The 17,341-nt window shown below is 43.8% G+C and overlaps 1 protein-coding gene across 1 annotated transcript in view; it reads left to right on the top strand.

The window, feature by feature from the left end:
* LOC109928097 (mitogen-activated protein kinase kinase kinase 5-like) overlaps positions 1-17,341 on the top strand; it is a 151,241-nt gene that overhangs the window by 130,866 nt on the left and 3,034 nt on the right. Inside the window, exons 24-25 of the mRNA XM_048612962.1 lie at positions 6,301-6,401; positions 11,061-11,137. Of these exons, the coding sequence (XP_048468919.1) occupies positions 6,301-6,401; positions 11,061-11,137 (178 nt within the window). The remainder of the gene's footprint in view (positions 1-6,300; positions 6,402-11,060; positions 11,138-17,341) is intronic.

Genomic DNA, 17,341 nt, shown 5'->3' with positions numbered 1-17,341 from the left:
ATCTACTTCAGTCTAAATATTGTGCAATGTAAGCTGCGGACGTGACTGCCATACTGGAGAGAGTTTGTGGTGAGTATTGAGTAACTACATGTATCCCATGTTTCCTGGGAGGTCAATCAGTCTACTACAAGGGAACAGGAGTTCAAAGTGACAGTAATGTCACACTTAGAGGGAGAGGGAGATACTGACATTTAATTTCTCTAATATGTAAAACTGCATTTTCTACAAAGTCAGAATATGCATTTCAGTCAAATTCCTTTTAAATGCACATTTGCACTTCAAGCTGAAGCACTTGGGTGTTGAACCATTCTCAGAAAGCACTGTGAATCTAGTTGAAGATAGCAAGAACTGCAGATGCTGGAGTCAGAGACAACACAGTGTGGAGCTGGAGGAACACAACCATGGAGGAACGCAGCCATGGAGGAACACAGCCATGGAGGAACATAGATGTGAATGTAGTTGTCGGAGTGTGGAGGAGCTGTAGTTTTCTGTCGTCTAACTCTCTGTGGATACTTCTGCTTTGAGCCCATTGCCTCCATTTTCTTATTTCAAAGCAGTTTCTCAAGATGGTAGCTGCTCCCGGTGATAAGAAGTGACAGTGGCTATCATACCCTTCCTTTCCTTCCTTTTCAATCCATAGAACTATTTGATATTTGCCAATCAACCTGCTCAGAGATGTTATTTAACACGTATGGAGCAGTTGGGACTTGAACCCAGTTTCTGGCTCAGAGTTGGGACATGAATACCATACCATACCATAGCCTTGGGACGGTGTCCTTAGCAATTGGATGCAACTTGTTCCAGTTGGTCACGTTACTGGTCTCCGTCTCCCTCAGTCCCCTCATCAAAAGGAAGGAATTACAATTAGGGTCAACCAACAGTGCTGTTGCTTCCAAGGGGTAGGCTCAAGTCTAACACTGTGCGAACAAGTTGGATTTGTACAGCACCTTTCAGAGAGTTGCATTGTAAGGCCTTCCACGGAAATGTGAAGCTACTGGATGCTGAGCCGAAGAGATGGGTTTCAAAGAGATGAAAGGTGGGATGTAGAATTGTCCATCTTAAATGTTGAAAGAGGGTGTGAGGAAGCAGGCTGCCTCTTCAGTGCAGTGCTAAGGGATCTGAGATGTGTCTGTCAGATCAAACACTCATTTGGAGATTGAAAATTCCCAGCTAGAAGAGGAGCCGAATCTCTCAGTGTGCTAGCCAACATTCCTCACTCAACCAAAAACAAATGAATTGGGTCTCTCTCTCTCTCTTTCTTCTTTCTTTCTGTGTCTTTCTTTCGGAATGGATTCTGGAATGTCAACATTGACACAGGCTGTGCAGCCCATTCCTGTCTCTGCTGTAGTGTCAGATTTAGGCCACCGTACAGGGGAACAGTATGCCACAGAAATGTGTTCTAACCTCCAACATAGAGTCATAGAGATGTACAACTTGGAAACAGACCCTTCAATCCAACCAGTCCATGCCAACCAGATATCCTAAATTAACCTAGTCCCATTTGCCAGCATTTGGCCCATATCCCTCTAAACCCTTCCAATTCATTTGCCCATCCAGATGCCTTTTAAATGTTATAATTGTACCAACCTCCACCACTTCCTCTGGAAGCTCGTTCCACACACACACCACCCTCTATGTGAAAAAGTTGCCCCTTAGGTCCCTTTGAAGTCTTTCCCCTCACACCTTAAACCTATGCCCTGTAGTTTTGGACTCTGCTACTGTAGGAAAAAGATATTCGCTATTTACCCTATCCATGCCCCTCATGATTTTATAAACGCTCTATAAGGAGACTCCTCAGCCTCCAATGCTCCAGGGAAAATAGCCCCAGCCTATTCAGACTCTCCCTATAGCTCAAACCTTCCAACTTTGGCAACATCCTTGTAAATCTTTTCCGAACTCTCTCAAGTTTCACAACATCCTTCCTATAGCAAGGAGAGCAGAAATGAACGCAGTATTCTAAAAGTGTCCTAACCGATGTCCTGTACAGCCACAATATGATACCCCAGCTCCTATACTCAACGCACTGACTAATAAAGGCAAGTATACAAGATGCCTTCTTCTCTATCCTGTCTCCCTGCGACTCTACTTTGAAAGAACTATGAACCTGCACTCCAAAGTCTCTTTGTTCAGCAACATTCCCCAGGACCTTACTATTAAGTACATAAGTCCTGCCCTGATTTACCTTTCCAAAATGCAGCATCTCACATTTATCTAAATGAAACTCCATTTGCCACTCCTTGGCCCATCAGCCCATCTGAACAAGGTCCCATTGTACTCTGAAGTAACCTTCTTCACTGTCCACGACACCTCCAATCTTGGTGTCATCTGCAAACTTACTGACCATACCTCCTATGTTCAAATCCAAATCATTTACATAAATGACAAAAAGCAGTGGACCCAGTAGCACAGGTCTCCAGTACCCTTTGTCTCCTACCTTCGAGCCAGCTCTGTGTCCAAATGGCTAGCTCTCCCTACATTCTATGTTATCGTACCTTGCTAACCAGTCTACCATGTAGAACATTTTTGAACGCCTTGCTGAAGTCCATGTAGATCAGATCCACTGCTCTGCCTTCTTCAATTATTTTTGTTACTTCTTCAAAAAACTCAATTAAGTTAATGAGACATGACCTTACAGTTGTACAGCATGGAAACAGATCCTTCGGTCCAACTCATCCATACCAACCAGATATCCTAAATTAATCTAGCCCCATTTGCCAGCATTTGGCCCATATCCCTCTAAACACTTCCTATTCGTGTGTCCATCCAGATGCCTTTTAAATGTTGTAACTGTACCAGCCTTCACCACTTCCTCTGGCAGCTCATTTCACACATGCACCTTCCTCTGTGTCAAAAAGTTGCCCCTCATGTCTTTTTAAAATTTTTCCCCTCTCACCTTAAACCTCTGCCCCCAAGATTTGAACTCCCCTAGCCTGGGAAAAAGACCTTGGCTATTCACCCTATCCATGATTCTCTTGATTTTATAACCTCTATAAGGTCACCTCTCAGCCTCCGACGCTCCAGGGAAAATAGCCCCAGCCTATTCAGCCTCTCCCTATAGCTCAAACCCTCCAACCCTAGCAACATCCTTGTAAATCTTTTCTGAACTCTTTCAAGTTTAACAACATCTTTCCTACAACAGGAGGGTGAGGGACCATGTTGATAGGTTTTGGTGAGATGCACTGAGCAATGCAAATGCCTTGGCCTCCACTCAGTCCGTTACTAATGACTGGAGATAATTAAGGACAGGGTAATAGTTACTGCTATCACTCAGGCTCCCAGTTGTGAGACAGAATCGGGAGGATGGTGATGATTTTTTTTACCCATTTGCGGGGTGAGGTCATCACTGGCTGGACCTGCATTTATTGTCCATTCTAATTGCCCAGAGGGCAGTTAAGAGTCAACCACATTGTTGTCAGTCTGGAGTCACACATAGGCCAAACCAGGTAAGGATGGCAGTTTCCTTCCCTGAAGGACATTAGTGAACCCGATAGGTTTTTACCACAATTGATAGTGGCTTCATGGTCAATTCCAAATTTTTTTTAATTGGATTCAAATTCCGCCATCTGTGATGGTGGGATTCAAACTCAGATCCCCAAGACATTCCCTGGGTCCCTGAACTAAGAGTCCAGCGATAATACCATTAGGCCATTGCCTTTCCTAATCCACAGGAAGGAGGGTCAGTGTGAGCTGTATTGAGAAAAGAAGCAGAGTGTACAATTGTCCATCTGAATCATTCAAATGTAGTGTGACCATGCAATGTTTGGGTCTAAACGCCAATTTACAGACATATTTCCTGTTTTAAATATCCTCATTTACTGACCTAGCCCATCTGGTTCACTGTCTACAAGTTCATCACAGAAAAGATATTACTTACCTTCAAATGCTTTGGGCACCTGGGGGAGTCTAGGATTCCAGATATTTGAATCTAAGTTAGAAGGAGCATTTAAGGATGTCAAACGTGTCCTGTGGCCCAGAGGAGCCTTTGAGTTAACATCATTAAAGTTTATCAGATTTGCGGGTGACTGATCCAGATGAAGGGGGAGCTGAGGAGAATGGCCCAAAATTGAGGAATGATTAGTTGAGGAATAGAAACATAGAAGGCATAGAAACATAAAAGATAGGAGCAGGAGAAGGCCATTCAGCCCTTCGAGCTTGCTCTGCTATTCTTCACGATCATGGCTGATCGTCCAACTCAATAGCTTAATCCTGCTTTCTTCCCATAACCTTTGATCCTATTTGCCCCAAGTGCTATATCTAGCCGTCTCTTGAATACATTCAATGTTTTGGTACGATCTACTTCCTGTGGTAATGAATTCCACTCTTTGGGTGAAGAAATGTCTCTTCATTTCCGCCCTAAATCATCTACCCCGAATCTTCATACTGTGACCTCTGGTTCTGGACACACCCACCATCGGGAACGTCCTCCCTGCATCTACCCTGTCCAGTCCTGTTAGAATTTTATAAGTCTCTATGAGATCCCCCCTCATTCATCTGAACTCCAGCAAAATCAATCCCAACCTAGTCAATCTTTCCTCATACGTCAGACCTACTATCCCCGGAATCAGCCTGGTAAACTTTTGCTGCACTCCCTCGAGAGCAAGGTCATCCTTCCTCAGAAAAGGAGACCAAAACTACACACAATATTCTAGGTGTGGTCTCACCAAGGCCCTGTACAACTGTAACAACACATCCCTGCTCCTGTACTCGAAACCTCTCGCAATGAAGGCCAACATACCATTTACCTTCTTTACTGCCTGCTGCACCTGCATGCTTACCTTCAGCAACTGGCGCACAAGGACACCCAGGTCCCGCTGCACACTCCCCTCTCCCAATTTACACCCATTCGGGTAGTAATTTGCCTTCTCGTTCTTGCTTCGAAAGTGGATAACCTCACATTTATCCAAATTATACTGCATCTGCCATTGATTTGCCCACTCACCCAACCTTTTGAGATCATGCTGAAGGACCTCTGCATCCTCGTCACAGTTCGTCCTCCCACCCAACTTGGAATCATCTGCAGATTTGGAGATGTTACATTTTGTTCCCTTATCCAAATCATTAATATATTATTGTGAATAGCTGGGGACCCAGCACCAATCCCTGTTGCACCTCACTAGTTACTGCCTGCCAACTTGAAAAGGACCCATTAATTCCTACTCTTTGTTTCCTCTCTGCCAACCAGTTTCCTATCCATCTCAATACACTTCCCTGAATCCCATGCACTTTAATCTTGTACAATAATCTCTTATGCGGGACTTTGTCAAACACTTTCTGAAAGTCCAAATATACCACATTGATTGGCTACCCCTTGTCAACTCTACTAGTTACATTTTCATAGAATTCCAACAGATTTGACAAGCATGATTTCTCCTTCATAAATCCATGCTGACTGTTCAATTCTGCTACTGCTTTCCAAACACTCTGCTGTAAAAGTCCTTGATAATGGATTCAAGAATTTTCCCCACTACTGATGTTAGGCTAACTGGTCTATAATTCCCTGTTTTCTCTCTACCTCCCTTTTTGAATATTGGAGTGACATTAGCTAAGTTCCAATCTGCAGGGACTGTTCCAGAGTTTATGGAATCCTGGAAGATGACTGCCAATGCATCCATTATTTCTAGAGCCACTTCCATAAGTACTCTGGGATATAGATTATCAGGCCCTGAGGATTTATCCGCCTTCAATCCCAACAATTTTCCCAGCACCATTTCTCTATAATATTGATCCCCCTCAGTTCTTCCCTCTCACTAAATCTTGCATTCTCCAACATTTCTGGTATCTGATTTGGGTCCTCTTTTATGTGAAGACAGAACCAAAATATGTATTCGGTTGCTCAGTCATTTCTTTGTCCCCTATTATACAGTCCCCCGTTTCTGTCTGTAGGGGACCTACATTTGTCTTCACCAATCTCTTTCAGAGTCTTTATGTTCCCTGCAAGCTTACTTTCATACTGTATTTTCCCCTTCTTAAACAATCCCTTGGTCATTCTTTGCTGAATTCTAAACTGCTCCCAATCCCCAGACATATCATTTTTCTTGGCCAATCTGTGCGATTCTTCCTGGGAAAGAAAATCTTCAGGAATTTTCTCATTAGCTCATAGGGTAGATGACACGAAACATCTTTGAAATAAATGGGTTCAACCAGCTTTTGGTTGAGAGAGAGGTTGTTTGGAGATCGATTAGGAGAGGATGAGCTTCCTGATTATCCCTGTTTTCATGTCAATCAGGCCTCTCGCTGAAATGTGAACACAGAATTTGGCACAAACTGTTCATTAACATTCTCTTTGATGTTCTTGACTAGATGTCTACTCAGGCTTCCAATCAGCTCCTGTGGACTCTGAAACAGAGGAGCTTACACAGTGGCTGTTAACAGCTCAAGTTGATAAACAAACAATTGACAAGGTAAGAGCTATTGAGGCTTGTGTAGAGTGTTATGAGATTATAGTGAGAAGTATTAAGATTGAAAGATGGTTTTAGATGTTACAGATTGCCTACTCCTTCCATGAGTTGTCTGACCTATGAGCATATGTAATGAATGCTGATTGGAATGAGATATCAAGGAATGGCCATACTGTGCCTACCTGGAGTCAATTAAATCAAGAAGGAAGGGAGATATAAAGGGGAGACTTGTAACTGTATAATACCTTTAACAAAGTAAAATAATCCAAGGTATTTGACAGCTAGAAATGGATACCAAGCCAAAGAAATTAACATTAGGAGAGATGGCCAAAATCTTGGGTAAAGATGTGGACTTTGAGAAGGGTCCTGATAGAAGAGAGCGAGGCAGAGAAGCAGACAGGCATAGGGAGGAAGTTCCATTGTTTAGGCCCAAGCAGCACCAGTGGAGTGATTAAAATCAGAGAAGAGCAAGAGACCAATATTGCAGCAGTGTCGTAATCTCGGGCAGTTTAGATGGTTATAGATGTAGGGAAGAGGCAGACAATGGAAGAATTGAACAATTATGACTTTAAACCCACAGTGTTGCCAATTAGGAGCAAATGTATGAGAGGATGATGAGACACAGAACACTTTGTGAGTTATATTACAAGCAACATGCGGGAAAAGGTGATAAGACAGATGACAAACCTTCAGCGTGGGTAGAGATTGAGGCAAACATTTCCTTCAGGTTAGCGGATGTGAAAATTCAATTGTGAATAGGGTTAGAGTTAGGGCCTGTACACTTCTGTCCCTGGACACCATGAGCTCAAGCACAGACCACTCCTATTGGAGCACATACAGTTCCTCAATATGAGCTCAACATGACTACACATCTCTGAGATCTCCAATAAGGTGATTCTGAAGCACAGTTACCCCTCTATTCTGAGGAGAGAAATCAAGAAACACAGAGATGGCTAAAGGATTAGGGAAGATGAGAGGGATCCAGGAATTAGAGTGGCAAGAAAAGGCAGTGGACAATTTGACTAACAAAGATAAGTAAATAGCAGGGAATGTAGGAGAAGCAACCATTTCAGACTGGAGTCACTACACTCCCAATGGAAAGTCATTCAGCTGAAATGTTCCCTCTAATGCTGTGCTGGCAGACCTGAGTGTTTCCAGCATTTTCTGTTCTCACTCACTAGTCCAAAGGTGTGCGGGTTAGGTGGATTGGCCATGCTAAATTGCCCATAGTGCCCAGCAATGTGCATTTTAGGTGGGTTAGCCATGGGAAATGCAGGGTTATAGGGGTGGGCTGGGTCTGGGTGAGTTGCACTTCAGTGGGTCGGTGTGGCCTGCTTCCACACTGTAGGGATTCTCTGATTCTGTAATGCCTTGAGTTAGCTGATGGCAGGCTCGTCAGCCAATCCATTCACCTCTCCTATTAGAGAAGGCCCTTTGAAAAGTTTGATACAGACTGGGTCATTGGTCAAATCTGCAGCATTCCTAATTACAAGTTCCTGTGTGTACATCCATGTTTCCATGCTAACTGCTCAGCAGTTAGATCCATCGGTGACCAGCCGCAATGGGTTTTATTTGGACCAGTCTTTGTTATGTGCTGTCTGATTACAAACATGATGAGTTTTGACAGTACAGTCACAGCCAGAAGTCACTCACAGTTGCTCACCCTCTGGCTTCCAGACACATGCAGTTATCATGACGATAAAATGCTGTAAAGTTCTGCTTTCTGAGTGGAGCCTGAGGGAATTCAGTAGGCTGTGAGCACACACTGGAATTCTCAAACATACACTGTTTGACTGATGATGTGTATAATACTGATGTTGAGGCCACTCCCTGGCCCTTAGGCAGCTCTCTGCAGAGCTACTGATCTACTGGAAAGAATCACCAGTGTTTGCATCAAAGATATTTGCACACTAAGTAAATTGTTGTGGTTTTAACAGGCTTTGAATTTCATTTGAATGCCTATGATTCCATTTGAAGAAGGAGGCTCTTCCCCACTGATGAGGACAGCCATGCCCAGGAAAATGCTGAGGCATACATCAGCTGATCTCAGTTAGATAAGAACATAACTAGGAGCAGGAGTAGACAGTTCAGCCCCTCAATTTCCTAGTTCTCTCTTATCTGCCCAATCATTTAGCAGTCTGGGTGTTTCTTGATTTCTCCCCACAGAATAATGAGGTAACTGTGCTTCAGAATCACCTTATTGGATATCCCAGTGTCGTGTAGGTTGAGTTCTTATTGAGGAATTGTATGTGCTCCAACAGGACGACTGTGTAGTTGAGCTCAGGGAGACCAGGAGCAGAATTGTCCAGGCTCTAACTCTAACCCAGACCACAAGTGAGTTTTCACATTCACTAACCTGAAGAAATTTTTTTGCCCCAATCTCTACCCACGCTGAAGGTTTGTCATCTGTGTTATGACCTTTCCCTCCTTATTGCTTGTAACATAAAAAAAGTGGAGCCTGCATCACTATTTAATATGATTGTAGCTGATCTCATCTCAGACTTGGCTCCACTTCCCTGCCCACTCTCCGTGACTCTTCAACCTGTTACGAATTAAAAACTTGTCTATTTGCTCCTTAACTTTATTCAGTGTCCCAACATCCTCCACACACAGAGGAGTGATGAATTCCATAAATTCACAACGCTTTGAGAGAAGACATTTCTCCTCATCTCTGTTTCAAATCGACCAGCCCTTCTACTAAAACTATCACCTCGCATTCTAAAACCCAATGACCTGAATGTGCCTCTCTCTGAAAATCCGTACCCTTGCAGGAGGTGGGATTTCTCTGGGTCCTGTGAGATTGGTGTGGCTCAGGTAAGGAGGTTACTGGAAGCTGCCGCTATTTATCCAGCTGCAGTGAGAGAGTTGTTGCTAGTTGATGATAGATCTGATCTATCTGGTCTAGTCCGATTTGCTCCTCCAGCCACCAGATTACCCACAGCAGTGAGGTGCTGAAGCACCCAGAGTGATTTCATTGCTTGATTGGAGTTAGCTGTTCTCAGCCAGGGTCACTGTTGAGCTTCTCCACTGAGCTACTCAGAGCAAAACCTGCTGTGGTGATAGTTCACCAGCAAGCCCCACGTGTGCAGGTTCCAGAAACAAAATTGGAAATATGCAGCAAGTTTGGCAACATCTGTGGAGATAAATCAGAGTTAACGTTTTGGGTTCAGTGACCCTTCCTCAGAACTGATGGTAGCTAGGAAAATATCTGGGAGAAGATAGGATGGGGGAGGGGGTAAAGAGTAAATGATAGATAGACATAGAGCCCAAAGGGAGAGAAGAACAGTTGGATAGACAAAGGAGTGTATAACAGTCACCCTAGGAGAATGAATGCGTAGTAATGGGGACTGTTAATGGTTAACTATGGATAGTGTGTAATAGCGAGGCCTGATGTGTAATAGCGAGGCCTGATGTGTGGAGGTTGAGGTAAGGACATAGGAGAAGGTGCCTCAAACCCTAAAACTGGTGAGTCCAAAAGGCTATAGAGTTCTTAAGTGGAAAATGAGGCGTTTTCCAGCTTGCACTAAGCTTCACTGGAGCAGGGCAACAAGCCTGATACAGAGCTGTTGGTCAGAGAACAAGTTGGTGTGTTGAAGTGGAGTTAAAATCGAATCAGAGATAGTAGGAACTGCAGATGCTGGAGAATCCGAGACAACAAGGTGCAGGGCTGGATGAACACAGCAGGCCAAGCAGCATCATAGGAGCAGAGAGGCTGACGTTTCGGGCCTAGACCCTTCATCAGAAAAGGGGGAGGGGAAGGGGGTTTTGAAATAAATAGGGAGAGAGTGGGAGGCGGATAGAAGAGGGATAGAGGAGAGGATAGGTGGAGAGGAATCAAACAGGTCGAAGAGGCGGGGATGGGGCCAGGAAAGGTGAGTGTAGGTAGGGAGTTAGGAAGGGGATAGGTCAGTCCAGGGAGGACGGACAGGTCAAGGGGGCGGGATGAGGTTGGTCGGTAGGAGATGGAGGTGCGGCTTGAGGTGGGAGGAGGGGATAGGTGGGAGGAAGAACAGGTTAGGGAGGCAGGGACGAGTTGGACTGGTTTTGGGATGCGGTGGGGGGAGGGGAGATTTTGAAACTTGTGAAATCCACATTGATACCATTGGGCTGCAGGGTTCCCAAGCGGAATATGAGTTGCTGTTCCTGCAACCTTCGGGTGGCATCGTTGTGGCACTGCAGGAGGCCCAGGATGGACATGTCGTCTGAGGAATGGGAGGGGGAGTTGAAATGGTTCGCGACTGGGAGGTGCAGTTGTTTATTGCGAACCGAGCGTAGGTGTTCTGCAAAGCGGTCCCCGAGTCTCCGCTTGGTTTCCCCGATGTAGAGGAAGCCACACCGGGTACAGCGGATGCAGTATACCACATTGGCAGATGTGCAGGTGAACATCTGCTTGATGTGGAAAGTGTGGCAGGCACCTGGAAGCTCTGTGTCTCTCAGGTGCAGGTACCAGGTTGGGTTCAACTCCCAATGGTGAATGGCTGGTGATACTGCCTGCTTCAGTTACTACATGGAGACAGTCTACTCGGCAGAAGTTATCAGAGAATGCTGAAGCTCATGAAAGAGCACTAAGGGCTCAGGAGAGAGGAGGAATGATGAGGGGATCTGTGGTCAGAGATACGCATGTCGTGGTGATTCCAGTGCTGTCTCATATTCATGTTACAGATTGTAGCCAATGGATACACGCTGCAAGACCTCTTGACTGATGCCACAAGAGATGATTTGAAATACTCCCGGATCAGGTAAGAGCTGTGACTGAGATTCAGTGTTCAGGTGTTAATCCTGAATTTCAGGTTGAGTTGTAAGTGGTGTTCATGTTCCAGGTGAGTAAGAACCTTGCAGATTTATGTATCACTCCAAAGCTTTTGGGTATGTAATCTAGGCTCACACCCCAGTGCTACTCTGTCAAAGGTGCTATCTTTCAGCTGTTACACAGACACTCCAATTATTCAGATTCCTATCAATGATTCCATGGCGGCATTAAAGTTATGTTCTAGCTGTTATTCATCCCGTAACTAACCTCACTAAAATCTGATTAGCTACTGATTTACCCTATTGCTATTAGCAGAAACTTAGTATGCATGTCTTAGGTATCATGTTTCCTAGATTACATTTCCAAAAGTAACCCATATGTGCGGCCGCACCCACCAGCATCATATGAGATTACTGCCACTAATCTTCCTTATAGGTGACTGTGCAGAAGGATGTCCACACAAAGTCTTTGGCAGAAGAAAAGCTCAATCTTAATAAACAGAGCTGGTTTATTACGTAATATTTAATAGCTAGTTACAACCGAGATACGAGAGTCCATTGTGAGATTTCAGGCTAGAATTAAGACTGAAGACACATAATTGTTTTGCTACCAGGACTTACCACGGAAGGCTAAAGACTTCAAAACATGTAGCTCCTCCCAACAACACCCTTCATACCCTGATCGACATCCTGTGACGTTGATTAGCCTATAGGTGCTAACTGTCTGATTTGATTTGATTTGATTTATTACTGTCACGTGTACCGAGAAACAGTGAAAAGTATTGTATTGCATGTTATCCAGACAAATCATACCTTACATAAGTGCATCAGGGCAATAGAACAGAATGCAGAATATAGTGTTATAGCTACACAGAAGGTGCAGAGAAAGATCAACTCTAATAAATGAGAGGTCAGTTCATAAGTCTGATAACAATGGGGAAGAATCAATTATATAACAATCAACCATCTGTAACATACTTTGAGACATCATGAGGATGTGAAAGATGTTATATAAATGTACGTTATTTCTTTTCATTGTACATCATGGATTACTCCCTCGCCATTGTGAGCACAAAGGAAATCATAGGTTTGAAACTAATTTCCCTATTAGTTTGGATCAGGAAATAATTAGCCAAGCACATCATCCTCACTGATGTGATCAGAGAGAGAAAATCACATGCAATAGAAAACACTATGGATTGGCTGTTGCCTGGTTTACACTAGTATGGAAGACAAATTGAACACTCTACCTGAGTATTAGCTGGAGCAGCTCAAAGCGGTCTCTCTGTGTGGTGTGCTGGCATCGATTTAGAGCATTGCTTGCCATGTCAAAGACAAGAGATACTGGAAGTACTCATCAGGTCAGGTAGTGTATTCAGAGAGAAGCAGAGGTAAGATTTTGGATCAGTGGTTTTTCACTCACAATAGCTCATCTCAACCTGAAATGTAGCTGTTCTTTTCTCCACAGATGTCGCCTAACCCCAGTGCCTTCAGTATTTTTGTGTATTTATTTCAACTGTCTAACTTTTGCAGTATTTTACTTTTTGTACTCCAACTGACATTCTGAGTTCTCAGACTCAATTCACCCCCCAAATTTGCATCCCAAATTTTATCCGAACCAAAGCTGTTTGACTTTATTCCACTAGAGGCTGCAGTTTTAACACATAAGTGGCATAACCTGAACTGAAGAGGAGAATTTTCCCACTTTGCATCAACAGTCCAACAATGTTTGAACGTTCAGGACAAGGAGGGCTGTGGTTTACAAGACCTGCTAATGGGTAACTGTTTCAATCAAGAGCTGAAACTCAGAGAATCAATCTCCCCAACTTCATGAGGGAGAGGAGCTTGGAAAGTGAATGATTGTCTGTCTTTCCTGGGAGTCCATAAGGCAGGCTTCAAACTAGCTGTAGATCTTGCTGAATGGAGTCTTCATTGCTAGTGGCTGGTAACAAACTCGCCCTCACTCACTCGCAAACTCACACCCTTGATCATGAGAAATGGTCTTTGAAAGATTGAGAATTTCTTTTAAAATATTTGCCCCAAATGTCCTAAGAAGTAACTGAAGTCCATTGGCAGCGAGGCCTTCTGTCCTCTCCCACATGTGGGCAACCTTTGGGCCTGGGATAAGGTTGACCCTAGCATTACCTGAGTTCGGCCAACTCAGTATTGGAGTCGATAATGTTTCAATGTCAAACAGCCACCTCCTGCCTTGTGCACTCTATCCACTGCATATAGACCGCTTGCCTATCACACATACGTCACAAGCAGTAAGCTGGTGCATGTTGTTATATTCAATGTGTACACCATGTGGTGTAGTTACCCACTCCATCCTCTTGGTATATTTGTGGTCCATTTTTCTTTCTGCCTGCCTGTGTTTCCGAAACCATTCACTCTGTGTTCAGTATCTTACCCTGGTGTCCTTTTAAACAAGTGTGAATCTTGACAGGGAGTGTTTAATCATCAGAAGGGGAGCCTTAGGCAGCCTTCACACACACGTTTCTATCAGGAGTAGGAAAACTGGTTAATGTTCGCCCTCCCTAGCCTAAGGATATCAATTAGACACCACAGCTCTCCTTGATGAGATCAGTTCAATTCGCACAGTTGGGGAACCGGCTCTGGGAGCTTTCTTACCTGTTGTGGCTCAGTACCTCATCACACAGACACCTCTGCCAGCTCCGATCTTGGTGAAGCTGCACAGAGACCTGACAGGAAGAACAATTATCCACAACGCTCAAGTTGCCATTCCATAAGTCGCCCCTTTCTTCCCCCGAGTTGCAACCTGTCATTGTGTCCTTGGAAAGAGTGAAACCACATACAGAGTCAGGCTGGGGGGAAATGAGAGAAATTCTGAGGATTTAGATCTGATGCAAGTGCATACAATGTATTCCAAACAAACTGACCTCCCCATTAATCCCATGTAATTGCCGCTGTGATTAGAAAGTACTATTATGAGGTGTGGTGTAATGTGAGTTCCAATCTTGTCAATAAGATTGCGATTGTTTATTTGGGAAAATGTTCCCACTTACACTGGATTTGCCTCCTTTCTCTGTGATCTCCCCACTGGTCCGTTTAATTTGAGCAGCCCAGAATCTGAGATTTTCACAGAGGTTGCAAAAAGGCACGGTTGGCAGCTCCCCAAACAAGTGGGTTTTTATTAAATACAGCTCTACTGCTCGATGTGGTAATTCCTTGCCTTTTGTTGTCTCAGTTTAACTGCTTCGCGTGCTGTGAAGATTGCTGGGCAAGACTGCTTGTATTCTTGTGTCAGCAAATTTGCCGAATGTTTGGATTTGTCAATTCAAAAGATTTCTGTGTGACTGTTTATTGATGTGTTTTGTTGTCTAATGTATATATGTGAAGTGTGTAAACGCCGAGAGAGAGAGTGCCGCGCACATGCGCTAAGTGTGTGCATTTCTGTTATTCCTTCACAGGAGCATAGAAGAACAAGAGGCGATTTTATCAAAACATGTATAAGGATCCTGGGGTGTTTGAACTGGGTAGAGGCTGAGAAGATATTTTCTCCTGAACCAGGGACACTGTTTCAAAAGTTGCCTCCCATTTAAGATGCAGATGAGGATGAATTTCTTCATCACAGGAATTGTTCATCTCTGGCATTCTCTTCCCCAACAGCAGAGGAGGCTGAGTCATTAAATATATTCCAGGCTGAGTTATGTAGATTTTTAACGTGGAAAAGAGTCAAAAGTTATGAGGAGTGGCAGGCTGGAAAATGGTATTGAGACTAAGATTAGATGAGCCATGTATCTATTAAATCGTGGAGCAGGCTTAAGGGGCCTGCTGTCGTTTCTATTTCTTACTTCATGAACTGCCTTTGAAGAAAGACCTGCATTTATATAGCTGCTTTTGTGATTTCAGGATGGCCAAAAGCACTTTTCAGCTATAGAAAAAGGTTTGAAGTAAGAAATACAGCAGAACGGGGCAAACTCCCACAAATAGGTAATGTCCTATTGGCCAGATAATCTGTTTTATTTTAAGGGGATAAATATTGGACATGACACAAGGAGAATTCTTTGCTCTTGCAAATAGCTCCATGGGAAACTTATCCTGGAGGGTGAGCAGGAAGGTAGTGATGAGCTGCCTTCTTGAATTGCTGCAGGTGACCTGCTGTGGGTAGGCCCGCAATGCCGTTAGAGAGGGATTCCAGGATTTTGACCCAGTGCCACTGAAAGGAACAGCGATATATATCCTGGTCAGGATGGTGAGTTGCTTGGAAGTGAACTTGTACGTGGTGGTTTTCCCATGCATTTGCTGGCCTTGTCCTTCTGGTAGTAGTGGTCATGGTTTGGAAAGTATTGTTGAATGAGACTTGATGAGTTGCTGCAGTGCGTCTTGTAAACATGAAGTATCTTGTACTTGGTACAGATTGCTGCCATTGTGCATTAGTGGTTGAAGGATAGAGTGTTAAAAGTGGTGGAAATAATTTAAGTGAGCAGCATTGTCCCAGGTGGTGTCGAGCTTCTTAAGTGCTGTTGGAGTTGCACCAATCCAAGCCAGTGGGGAGTATTCCCTCACACTCCTGACTTGTGCCTTATAGATAATGGACAGGCTTTGGGGGAGTCAGGAGGTGAGTTATTCACCACAGTATTCCTAAACTATGACTTACTCCTGCACCCACAGTGTTTATATGGCAAAATTCTGGCCAGTGGTAATCCCCAGGGATGTTGCAAGTGAGGAATGGAGCAACTGTAATGTGATTGAATGTCAAGATGGGATGATTAGTATTTTCTCTTGTGTGGCACAAATATTACCCATCTGCAAAGAGAGGGTGAGCCTAACCAAAGCAGTTGCTGCCCTGTTAGCCTCCTGCCAACCATCAATGAAATGCTGAAATTAATTGCACACTATGATTTAGACACATATCACTGTGAATGGATCAGTATCCTGAGGTACAGTAAAATACCAACACCATAGGAACTGCAGTAGTTCAAGAGAGAGGCACACTAGCAGGCTGTCTGCAACAGGCAATAAATGCTGACCACATCCAGAAACCAGCCCACAATGCATATTGTGGAAGAGTGTGTGCAAATACAATTTGCTGGCAGTGTGTACTGTCTAATATAACATAGCCATAACTCTGGTTACAGAGACTGGATATTGACAGTGTGCATTGCGAGCGAAAGCTGGAATGAGTTATACTTACTCCCTATTTGCAATAATCACTTTATTTCAGAATTTGAAATTTCTCACAGGATAAGTCAGACACAACTCAATTTGATAACACACGTATTCATATCCCGGGTAAGAGGTGGCCTGAATAATGGGTCTATTTTCAAACTGTCATTGTGCAGTGTTAAGAGCTGTACAGGAGTGGAGTTTGGACAAAATGATGGATCTTTGCTATTTAACAAGTAATTGAGCAGTGGTTTTAACTGCCTGAAATAGCTTTGTGCAACAGTGTTGATGGAAAGTGGTCGGTGGCATTCATTGCTGTTGCCCGCTATACCTGGGATGGTGAAAGTGGTTGGCACTACATTGAAAATGTGTGATGGGCCAGAACTTCCCAGGTTAATACCAGTGAATTAAACTAGTGAATTAGTTATCAGTAAATAACCCAGTGACATTTACTGAGGCACAATTCTCCGAGAGTCGTGTATGGCCACAAGTTGCTGGATGATCACTCTGCTTCTCTTAATCTCTTGAAAGCATGCCCATCTGAACGAATGACTGCATTTGATCTGTTAAATTTGCAGTGGAAAGTTAAGGCTAAGGAGCCTATTAACAAGACCATTTCTGTTCCTACAATGCATGTCCACCAATTTGGCCAAAGTTTACATTTTAAATCGTGGATGTAACTCCTTTAAAGGATAACTTGTTCATCAAGATCCCAGTTATACAGTTGTCCTCACCATATTAGTACCATAAGACCATAAGAAATAGGAACAGGAGTAAGCTGACTGCCCCCTCAAGCTTGCTCCACCATTCATGGTTGATCTGACTCTCCTCATATCCACTTTCCTGCCCTTTGTCCATAAACCCCAGTTCCCCAAGTGATTATTATCAGTACACACTGCCAGTAATTCACAATGCAAAACATCTTTGAGCTGAAGGTTCGAGAGAAATGTCTAACAATTAGTGATAACACAGTGTAGAGCTGGATGAACTCTACACCGTGTTATCTCAGGTTCATCTAGCTCTACACCGTGTTATCTCAGGTTCATCCAGCTCTACACCGTGTT

Source organism: Rhincodon typus, chromosome 27 (assembly GCF_021869965.1).
Source record: "Rhincodon typus isolate 14 chromosome 27, sRhiTyp1.1, whole genome shotgun sequence".
Classification (NCBI taxonomy): Eukaryota; Metazoa; Chordata; class Chondrichthyes; order Orectolobiformes; family Rhincodontidae; genus Rhincodon; species Rhincodon typus.
This window is presented reverse-complemented; position numbering and strand designations above follow the sequence as displayed.